This window comes from Phalaenopsis equestris, unplaced genomic scaffold (assembly GCF_001263595.1).
Source record: "Phalaenopsis equestris unplaced genomic scaffold, ASM126359v1 Scaffold000061, whole genome shotgun sequence".
Classification (NCBI taxonomy): domain Eukaryota; kingdom Viridiplantae; phylum Streptophyta; class Magnoliopsida; order Asparagales; family Orchidaceae; genus Phalaenopsis; species Phalaenopsis equestris.
Window position 1 is genome coordinate 63,640 of NW_018164503.1, and position 12,192 is coordinate 75,831.

At 36.9% G+C, this 12,192-nt stretch overlaps 1 protein-coding gene across 2 annotated transcripts; it reads right to left on the minus strand.

The window, feature by feature from the left end:
* Window positions 1–3,823: 3,823 nt before the first annotated feature.
* On the minus strand, window positions 3,824–12,192 carry LOC110019565 (protein transport protein Sec61 subunit alpha-like). Of its 2 annotated transcripts, none has more exons than XM_020717285.1 (7): window positions 12,043–12,192; window positions 11,481–11,872; window positions 9,469–9,696; window positions 9,022–9,376; window positions 8,817–8,941; window positions 8,507–8,642; window positions 3,824–4,317 (listed from the first exon to the last, which is right to left on the minus strand). In XM_020717285.1, exons 2-7 carry the CDS (start codon window positions 11,822–11,824, stop codon window positions 4,078–4,080), a joined length of 1,428 nt encoding a protein of 475 aa, XP_020572944.1. In that variant the 5' UTR covers window positions 11,825–11,872; window positions 12,043–12,192; the 3' UTR covers window positions 3,824–4,077. The 2 variants fall into 2 exon arrangements, with proteins under 2 accessions (XP_020572944.1, XP_020572945.1); XM_020717286.1 differs by having other exon boundaries at window positions 11,994–12,192.

Sequence of the window (12,192 nt, forward strand, 5' to 3'; positions counted from 1 at the left end):
ATTCTTGCTCTTCAATGAGACCAAGTTGTAGTACTTGCCCGATTGCCCCTAATTCCACATTTGCAACCCCCACGACCATGATCTCGCCCTCCACTCTATCCACGTCCACCGGCCTCTCTCTATTTCAATGGCTTAGGGCAGCCACTGCTCAGATGACCAACATCACCACAGTTGTAGCACTTCCTAATCTTCTTCAACTTTGCCTAAATGTCCCTCACCATTTGCATGCCATCAACTGAGACTGTGATTAGCGGAACCATTGAGTTGAGCAACTAGGGGAGCAACTAGGTGTAGACTAAAGTGTGAGTTGCTTGCCACTTATCTCTCTCATCACTATCACTTTTTGGTTTGTCCTCGATCAGATACCTCTCTAGCTCTTCCCTACTAAAGTTGCCTCAATCTAACGTGACAAGCTCAGATAAGTGATCGGTCATTCAAGCTTTAGATACAAGGGAGAGAGATCTAGCTTCACTTTCGTTGAAGCCTGCATTGAAGTTGTGGTCTTGTCAAGGAACTAGCTCCCTATATGAGCCTTACAAGGACCTTCAGGGCCTCGAGATCAATCATTCCCAAAAGATACAATACTTTACTCCCCACATTATCTCCATCTCCTGTCATCTTCGATCACCTGGACTCTCTTCTAGGTCATACAAACCATGAAGAATTCCCTTCCTCCTTTAGACTCAATTTTGATCTATCTCATCATCAATATCGGGATCTTCTTCGTGTGGCAGCCCGACTGCAGTAGGTGTGGCGGCGCCGGCCTGGAAAGGAGGTTGCGGCAGTGGCTTGGACAAACGGCAACGGCGTCCTAGAAAGATGGTGGCAGCCTGGAGGACAGCAGGTAGGAGGACGACGACAAGGGATGGTGGCGACCTGAAAGGCGTCGAGTGGCGCTCGACACAACTGCGTCTCCCTCATGGAAAGCGGGCGCATCTCCTGCATCGGACTTCGCATGTAGAAGCACAAGCAGTGGGCCCTGAAGATCAGGAGTGGCAATCGATGCAGACAGGGAGCGGCGGGATGTGATTGATGCGGACGGCTAGGATTGGCTGATACCAAATTGAAAGTGAATAAGCCAAAAATTCTCTTTTTCATTCAACATATGTGTTTAAATAGAGGTTACAATATTTTACAAATAAAGCCGATAAAACTCTCTTATTAGACAACTCGCAATAAGAGAAAATATGACATCTATCGTCTGAACTTTCAAACGATTGAATGGATCGCACCACGCCGTTGTGCACAAAGCGTGATGAGATCCAGGATGTTGCCCACATGTCAATTATCCGTACATAATATCTTCTGCCAAATTAGACATCATAATCCTGTAAAAACAACTTTTTTATAGCTAAATCTGAGTTTTAACTAAAAAAAAAATCAAATGAGTTAAACTATTATTTTCAAATTGACTGATTGGAACTGGACCCGATTATTTTTCAGTCACTTAAACTGACCTAAATTAGACGCTAATCTCGCATTGGCTTATCCAAAATCAAAATTACACTATTAACAATCTTTTATTTTATTTTATTTTATTATTATTATTTTTTTTTTTTGGGCCTTCCAGCAAAGATGATGATGTTGATGTTGAAGAAAGGTTTCATTAGATCCTTTAACGAGCTTAATTTGAACTGAGATAGGCCCTCAACGGCCCAAAATTAGCTCGAATGGATTGAGCTTAGATTGAAATCGGCTCGAGGCTTATTATGCGCGATATTGAGCGAACTCGGCTCGATGGATCGATCTCATTTCAGCTCCAAATCGAAATGAGTTGGCTCAAATTTGAGTTTTTTTTATCCATTCCAACTTGAAATTGGCTCAAAATCTGAAAGATGGCCCAAATTGATTTATTTGGGTCCGTTATATTTGATTTTATTGATCATTAAATATTTTTTATAGATAAAAAAAATTTTGAGCCAATTAGAACCTACTGGTTTATTGCTCAAAATCTGCTCAAAAAAATTTGATCCAAAATTTTGGCTCATAACTTCTCTCGTTTATTTCGATATGATCTTCATCAGAGCTATAATTAGAATCAATTTTTGAGCAATTAACTACCTTCGAGCTAAATTCACAATGTTTGGTTTCACAGATAGTTAAGCCAACAAAATGATAAGGGTGTACCAAATCCTATGAGAGGGATGCTTATTCTTTAAGTGATTGAATAATTATTGTATCAGTTGAATGTGCTGCCACTGCGTAAATGAGAAGCTTTATGTTTCAGATTAATGAGAAAAAATCAAGCTGCCAACTTGCCATAGTGGTTGGCAATAGTCTTTATACAGTTTAAAGCCCCAAAACAGAGATATTTACATAATTCCACTCCCTAAAGTTTCTATTTACGTATAAAGCACTTAAAACATTTTTAATATGCAAAAAAAAAGAAGAAACCCCGTTAAGCTCCGTTCCTTCTCTTCTCCGGTGCCGACGAACTCCTCTCCAGTCCTCAAAGCTTATCTTCTCCAATCCTGACTCCAATTCAGTAAATAACAGAGAAAGGTCGGCTCACTTTCAAGATCTATGTCTCTCATCAATGAACGGCCATCTGCAGCACCTCTGCCATGGCTTTGCCCATTCATGTTCTCTCTTATTCTTCTTTGAAGTGGTGAGTTCCTTTTTTTAATGAATTAGAAAGGTTCGGGGTGCTTCATATGTAAATAGAAATTTTAAGATGTGATACATGTAAATACCACTTTTTTGTATTGCATGATAAACTTTGGCTTTGTTTGATGCTTATAAATATATTTTAATCTTTTTAGTTTAGTTATGTATTAATCCTAAAGGAAAAGTTGCTGAAAGAGAAATTAATAATTTTTAATCATGAACAAAGCATAATAATTAATTAATTTGCTTTAATACATTCTTCCTCCTTATTTAAAAACTGCAATCAATTGATTCCACTGTTGGATTTACATGTTCTCCGGTTAGGGAGTAATTCAAGGGGAGTTAAAAATTGACCCAATTCATCCCAAGTTTGAATAAGAAATTTGAATTTGGATTGACCCAAATGATTATTTTTTTTTATCAGATTCAAGTTAAAGATACAAACCCATTTAATTTTCTTTAGATTTGAGTTGACCTCATGATCCTAAATTAACTTAAAATCAACCTTTCAACTCAAAATTGACCCAAAATCGATTCAGCCCAAATAATGGTTATTTTTTATGTTAAATGAATTATATGGGCCTAGTCAGGTCTGCGGGTTGAAGACAAGTCAGATTCGGGTAAGTCAATTTTTGGTCAGACCTTCATGAATCCCAATTTCGTTTGTGATATTTGTGATCCTATGCAACTTAGAAGAGAGATTACTCAAAGAACTGGACCAACAAAAAGCATAGCAACCCACCAACATCACTATGTTTTTTTTTTTAATTATTTAAAAATATTTTTGTTATAAAAACTGTTTGCTAAATTACTTCTCTTAATTTTAAAAATAAATTAGACATTAACATACATAACTTTGATTTTTACATTTATACCCAAGACTTTCAAATCAAGAGAGAGAGGGCCATTTTACTTTGAAGAGTCTATAAAAGTATCAAATAAATTATAGATTTCAGCACCAATTTAAATAAAATGAATTGATTTGATACTTTTAAAGACTCAAACTAAAATGACCTTGCACGAACAATCATACAAGCATACACACACACACATACACACATCAAAGAACACAAATACCAATAAAAAAGCCTAATTATCAAATAACATATAAAAGATTGGTGCTTGCAAATAAAGGCAAACATGCATGTATCCTACCGAACACTGAATTCAATATCAAATCAACAAACATTTCCCAATAAGCACGAACTAGAAGATGGACAAAATAAGCAAGCAAGCAGTTGTTAATCAAAAACTAAAGAGAAATAGTATCAAAAATCAAAATTGATATCTCATCTCAGCATGGGTAAAACCTACCTCTCTGCACGTCCATATTATTATCCCAATTTGCTTACTGAAACGCTAAACAGAGAAACTGATTGAAAAATGCGATGCAATGAGACTGCACTGTAACTTATATTCCTAGACAGGGATACGGAAATAAGTAATTAGCAACGCTAAAAATCCTTCTATTTATAAGCCAAAGAAACCAAGTTCGGTTGCTCTCTCCTTCTCAAAAGTCTCAAAATATTGATATATGATAGTGACGGCAAGAAGAATTCCAGTCCCGGAACCGATTGCTCCCATGAAATCAGCTACCACGGTGAGAGCACCAATGCACATTCCGCCAAAAGCGGCAGCTGTTGGAATATAACGGTTCAGCTCCTTCTGTAGATTGGATTCCCGATGGCCTGGCATCACCATTTGCTGTTCCTGCAATTTTAAAAAAAAAGAAAATTTAAATTTGACATGAAAAATCAGATCTCGTATAAGGTATTTATCTCTCTCTATATATGTCTTTGTACCTATACATGAAAATGCGTGTTTCATTTTTAAAATTTAAAATAGTGGAATTTTTATGTGATATGAAAGATTTTGGCAGTGTAAATATAAAAAGAAATAAAGTAACCTTGAGTTTTTTCGAACCACCCTACAATCAAACATAACGAGCAGAAGCACTAATCATACTTCTAATGTCTTTACCAATATGACTATCTATTTTCGTTTCAAAAAATTCATCAGTCAATTCCATATCTGCTACCATTCTTACACCCTTTTTTTTCGTAGAGTTTAAGTATGCTCCCAAAAATTCATCATGGACTAGTAAATTTCATTTTCTCTACAACAAATGATTATGAAAAAACTATGAAGGTGGAGAAAAAGTGATCCCTATATATGAATCAAAACTTACAACAGCAATCTTGAGTTTTGTTGACATTAATATATTTTCCATAAGTTGATCGATCAGACATGGCAAGTGCGACAAATGATGAATGTGATGTCATGCAAATCAAGGTTAAAATCCTTTGGTCACGCCCAAATACTTGAAACATTACCCGTTAGTAAAATGAACTTCACCAATTTGTTCAAAGGCCCGAAATTGTCCAATAGAGGCCACTCAATGCAGGCAATGGAGAACAAATGTAGTGATGCATAGATGTAACAATGCATGGATCGAGTCTAAAGTAATTATAATCTAGTTAAAACTACCTGAACAATGTTCGCACACAAAATGGACTGCATACATTCGTTCAGAGTATCGATATTACTGAAGAATAGACTTACCATGATCAAAATGACCAATCATAGCAAAAATAACAAAATGCCGGTGTGACATGCACCATATGGCCTCATATTGCCTAGATGTCGCTGAAATTGCTCAAATAATCTCCGATCGCAAACAGACTGCACAAGCTTATCCAAAGCTGTTGCAATTACCCGGGAAGAACACATTGTTTGGATCTCACTCACAAGAAGCCAACATAAAATTTGAGGCTAACAACACAACTCAAGGCAACAGATAAATCAAGCTACACGGTAGGCTAGGATGCATAAAAATAACTCTATTAATTTAAAATTATTATAGGTTTAATAAAATTTTATTAATATTGAAATATTAAATAAATTTAAAATTTCTTATTAACCCACAATTCTAATCTTGTTGCCTACAATCTCCCATTGTCACTGTTGTCGCCCATCCCCTACATACAACTTTACTGCCATCTAAATATAATAATGATGATATTAAAATCCCATTCCGTCGACCTTGCCCCTCTCTTCCGCAAAGAATACACGCACAAGGATCCATCTTCCTCTCCCCTCTCACACCATAGATTTAATCCCATCCCTCTCATATGTTTCATGTTCGCCCCCAACGTAGCCCAATCACTTGTTACCTACCCGAGGCCTTCACTTCTCTCTTTTCACCTCAGCAAAACCTCACGCAACCACCCTGCCTAACCACCCTACCACCGGCAGTGACCCTCCAGCCCGTGCCCAATTCACTAACCTCTGCTCCAGTTCGCTAACCCCAGATTCACACCTCATGCCAGAATAGGCAACCTCGTCTCCTCTTACAAGCAGAACCACGCTCCATGTCACTCCTACCAACAAGCTTCAACATGCCACTCATCCAATCTCCCTTTCCACCTCTATAAACTGGGAGCAACCATAGCTCGTTAACTTAGCCCCAACCTGTGCCTCCGACTACCTAAACTCTCTCTACAACACTTCTGCCTGCATCTTTGCCTCACGCATGCAAATCCTCTAGAGACCATTCCTATCTCCTCGCTGCTCTCTCAATCGTAAGCCAAGATTTTCAACCCATTTCAAGCTCACAAGATCATTTTCCCCACCAAAACCCCCTAGCTGCTAACATCCTCTCGTCTCATGCACCGTAGCCCTCACCTTCCTTTTGAGTGGACCAAGGCCCCAAGGCCAGCATTCCACTTCTTTCTTATCCGTTCCCTCAACCGAACTCCTAGCTCAACCCCCACTTTGCACAAAACAACCACCCTCTTTTCTTCCAAATAGAGGAACCCACATTTCCACTCACTCTTTAAACTAGTAAAAACAAAATAAGAAAAGATTATGTTGTCCCTCACAAATCTTGTTGTCACCCCATCATCATCGATTTCGCACAAAGATATAAAAAATGCAACCCTAAAACTCCTGTTTGCGGCTCATTTAGCATGACAAGTGCAACGCGTAAATGCTTTTCTTAGCAAGACAGGGAAAACTCATATGTGACACATGGGACAAAGCAAGTGAGCAGTGTGTTCATTTTTCTTAGGCATGATGGTACAAATTATGGAATGCAAATTTTTCTTGCAAGTATCATATGAGCTTTTCTTGGCATGATGAGTTTTAAAAATTTGAACCAGTGTCTCACGATATTGATCATGCACGCCTTGCTAAGTGCAATGAACAGATCCAAACTCCGAATGTAGCCCTCATATTGGGGATGATAACAGGAGAATACCAAAATTTAAAATGGAGCACCTGAGCAAATTGTTTAAAATCAGAATAAATAAAATGTAAAAATGACAAAAATGATGAGATACAAAAATAATTACTCGTGCGCCCTTTTCTTAGCACAAACAAAAAAACTCCGTGCTAACATACTTTTTTTATGCAAATACCCCATACATACCTTTCTTAATATAGTGAGTTCTAAAATTTAGGTTGTGGTGTCTAATGACATTGACTATACACAATTTTTTTTGGCGGGGTGAGTAGCCCAACACTCCCGATAAGATTTAATGAATTGCCAGCGAGTATAAAGATCGCCTTTCAATAAGCATTTATACTATGTTATAAGATATAATGATCCAAATTGAACAAAAATTAGTCTTATATAGAATACACAGTGAACATGCAAAGAACGCAATAGCTCGCAAACAAGTAAATACATGAATTAAATAAAACTTGCAGACAATTTGTAGTTCGCCTGAAAGTAGATGCAACAAGCATGAATAAATCCAATAAAAAGTTCATAAATTTAAAAACACATGGACTGAATAGAAACGAATATATGTCAATGATAATTTAGAATGTCATAAATGCCATCAAATCCGCAACTCATATGTATAAACTGACAAAACGTGTTTTATTGAAAGAGTCAAAATGAAGCTTTGCACGCATTAGAATCTTTAAACAAAGAAGGTCTTGTACATGCTTCATGAGGCACACAGCTTGAATATTACTTCAGAACACATGTAATTATCTTGAAATTCAGGCAAATTTCCTAAAATATACTCAAGTCATAAATTTAAAAACACCTGCCTGGGATTCAACCTATGTTAATCTCCCAATTACATTCTCTGAGAGCGCTTCGCAGATTCAAAATAAGTTTAAAGTAAAAGTAAATACACCCAACAAAACGTGTTTTATTGAAAGAGTCAAATGAAGCATTGCACGAATTCGAAACAAATAAGGTCTTGTACATGCTTCATGAGGCACACAGCTTGAATATTACTTCAGAACACACGTAATTATCTTGAAATGCAGGCAAATTTCCTAAAATATACTCAAGTCCATAAATTTAAAAACACCTGCATGGAATTCAACCTATGTTAATCTCCCAATTACATTCTCTGAGAGAGCTAGACAGACTCAAAATAAGTTTGAAGTAAAATTAAATACACCTAGAGAAGCGTACATATAATTAAGCTTTACAAAATTCTCTCTTTGTAAAACTAAATTCAAAATCAATAAATGATTCACATTCTGTAGTGTTTCCAGAATGATTAATACACTCCAGAATGATGTTTGCAATTTAGTTTTGAATTTAGGTGAAGCAATGCCCACAATCTGCTTACCCCATCATGGAGAAAATAAAACACAACAAAAGTAAAAAAATGAAAAAAAAAACTATATCAACGATTTTATTTCATTAAACGTGGACAAAATGAATCCAAGCATGGCTATAGCTTGTATTGAAAAAAGTTAGGGCCACGCCCGGCAATTTATTGATCAAATACTAACCAAGGATTACAAAAGAGAGCAATTAGGGAACTTCTGAAGACAGAAAACATTACAATGGCTAGTTACCAGCCGGAATCATTTTTTACAAATATATAAGGACAAGTTGCAGATAAAAAAAAAAAAGCTGCAAACATACCTTGAGCTGCTTAGCTACATCTCTTGCAGATGACCCGGATACCTCGATCCAAGTCTTTGAGAAAAGTGCACATGCAGAGAGCATAAAAACTATGTAAAAAAGAGCATGGAATGGATTTGCAGCCATATCTGCCAGACTGCATCACAGAATTAGAACAAGAAGGCTACGTAAATGCCTTGAAAAATATAACCACTTAAAAGTACATAAAAAAAAAGTAGACTACAATATGATAATATGGAAAATCATGAATACAAGGCCTAAAACAAGTAAGAGAATTGAGACAGAAAACAAAAAATCTGAATATGATCACCTCGATGGAGCTGTAATATAATAAGCTATCCCACCAACAGGTACAGATTGACCAGAATATTCGGATTCCTTCCATGTACCCAGCAGATTTACAAGGAAATTTCCACTGTACCTCCTATAAAGCAACTGCCACAAATACAAAAGAGATGAGATATTTGTAAATTTAGGCTTACCAGAAAAACATAGAAAATAATAAGGCTGCTTACCTGAGATATGAAATATAAGTTGGATACAAGCGCAGACTGTAAGATAATAGGCATGTTGGAGGTGTAAAATAGCTTGATAGGATAAGAACCCTGCTGTCCACGAGCATTCTTCGACCTAACTGGAAGAACCACTCGAAATCCTTGGAAATATATGACAATGAGAAAGACCAAAACAGTAGCAAGTAGATTGGTCACATTTGGGAGATTTTGCCGGTAAAAAGCTTCCCGTAGTGCACGGACCTTGTCCGTTCGAGTAATTAGTAAATGGAACAATGCGATAACTGCACCCTCAAATTCAGCACCCCTTCCAGTGTTAATGGTGGTGGGACTAAATGCCTTCCAGATGATATTTTCACTGCAAATATATTTGAAATTTCATGTTTAATACAAAAGAATTTGTTGGACAAATAAGACTTGAGATAAAAAGAAAGAAAGAATGAAACACACCATATGTTGGTGGCTATGAAAAGCGAAATGCCAGATCCAAGACCATAACCCTTTTGGAGCAGTTCATCTAAACAAATGACAATGATACCGGCAAAGCAAAGCTGAAGGATTATCAGTATAGCATTACCAGAACCAAGTTGGCTGACACTGCCATACATCCCAGAAAGAACATAAGCCACTGCCTCTCCTATTGCAATTAGAATGCCAAGTAACTTCTGTGCTCCATTCCTGACAATGGCTTAGCTATAAGTTCATAATCTAAAGAACCAAACCAAAGTCATAGTGGAAGTTTATTTGTGCATTTATAAAGTATACACTAAGGAAAATCATGAAAAAAATGCATTATGCATTCCAAACAATGAAATTCACTGATGCACATAATGCCATATACCAATTGCTAAGTAGAGAACGGTGTGATACAGGTTTAAATTGTAAATGTTATGAAGCACAAACACATGCATGCTGCCACACCATTCCCCAGTGTTCCGATGCTACACTTTACTATTTTGCATATGACAAAATACACTTGCAAAGAGGTTAAGTATGAAAACGAAGTCCAAACTACAAACTTTTTAATGTTATGAAGCACAAACACATGCATGCTGCCACACCATTCCCCAGTGTTCCGATGCTACACTTTACTATTTTGCATATGACAAAATACACTTGCAAAGAGGTCAAGTATGAAAAAGAAGTCCAAACTACAAACTTTTTAAACAAAACAAATGACACCCTTGGACACTACATGCAAAACTTTGTCCAGGATCGGTTATTAAACCTTCTTCAAGATTCTCCTAGTGCATATTAATCAAGGATCCCTTTGTTTTCAAAATAAATGTATGTTTTAAATATTTTTAAATAAATCCCTTTGTTTTCCCAGTTTTGCAAACAATGAAAATGGCTTGTATTGTTTAATGACAGTAAAAACTGGGATGGACAAAACTTAGACATCCATGCTTGAAGATTTTTCAAATAAGACATCAGCCACTAGGTTCCTTTAAAGTCGAGAATCAATGTTAGCTTAAATAATACCGAAGTTTCAAATATCTAAGTATCCTTCTGCTTGAGTTGCTATCCAATCATTTATCAATATTTCTGAACTGGACAATGAAACTTAGTCATTGAAAGCACAAGCATTGATGATGATACATCTTCATTATGGGTTGTCAGATATTTTGAGGAAATAAAACCAACTAATCCGTTTGAGCAATTTTTAAATGGGTTTAGCTGCTTGTAGAGACCATTTAATTTTAGATGTCTTATGGTATCTATCTAGAAGGAAGAAAGTGTTAGAAGCAAAAAGCTAGGAAAGATCAGGATTCGAGTCAAATCTGCCCAAATTTTTAAGTCTGGAATATTTTTCTAAAGAGTCATAATCTTTCAAGGATTTAACCATCTTGATTTGTGGGTTATATCCATATGATTTGCTGAGGTTTTTTTTAAGTGAAAAAATTACATTAAAAGATATAAAATTTATGTATAGAATCAAACTTAGATGACTAAGTGGATTTCTTCTGAGACAAATGTTTGGCAATTATTATTTCTGTCACTTATTACATTGTTGATTACTGAATAAATCAAAGTAGATACACTATGATCTTATCGAAAATAACCTATGTTATCTGATTATCTTTCAGCCAGATCATACAAGCATCGGGCAAGCTTGTTCTGAGCATGAAGAGGACCATACTTATACTATAAGTGGATGGAAATGCCACAACATGTGTGAGAGATCAGCAACACCTATGTTTCAGGAATTCGTGAGCTCCTTGTATGTCAATTACCCAAATATTGCGGATGGATAATATTTTCCATTATGATGGGTGAAAAGGCACCACTCTACCAAGGTTTTGTGCATGCGAATATGATTACATCTAATCTCAAAAGGTTGCCAACATACAATTGTCAAAAGCTTACACTAATTTACCAACACAGCAGAAATTATAACGAACTTTAATTAAAATATCAATACATCAAAAACTGGGGCCTCATGCAAAGCAGCAATCACTTACAACAACGCCCGATCTTCTCTAACGCTATTATCGACTTCGATGATCTTGGATCCAGCCAACAGTTGCATAACTAGTCCAGATGTCACAATGGGAGTAATCCCCAACTCCATAACAGTTCCTCTGTTGGACGCGAGAATGACACGCATCCAATAAAACGGATCGGCACCAGTGGTTGAGTGGATGCCATATAGAGGAAGCTGACTACAGACCAGAAAGATGAAAAGAGATATCACCGTGTAGATGACCTTCTCCCTGAAAGGTATCCTCCGATCTGCACTCTCCACCTCCGGCAAGATCGCCAGGAACGGCCTCACCAGATGCAGCACCCTAAACCCTCCCGCCATTTTTTTTTTCCGCAGATCAATCAAAGCAGAGAATCCAACTCGACGAATCTACCAAAATTGATTAAAAAGTAATAATGAAACAAACAGATCTAAGATAATATATGAAAAAGAAAGAGATCGGACCCATGAAAAATCAGGAAAAAAAAAAGAGAAGGAAATGAAAGAAAACCGTAACGGCGAAGATAAATCGGAGAAAAGTGTTGACGAAATGGACGAACCCTAGCTCTTTCTTCTCGTGACCTTCAAAACAACCTCGCGGAAACAGCGTGGATACGCTTCCCGAACTGGTCGGAGGAAGACGACGATGAGCTATATCCCGGCGGAGTGACTCGGAAAATTTGAGTCAGTCGTAACTCAGACCTGTAATG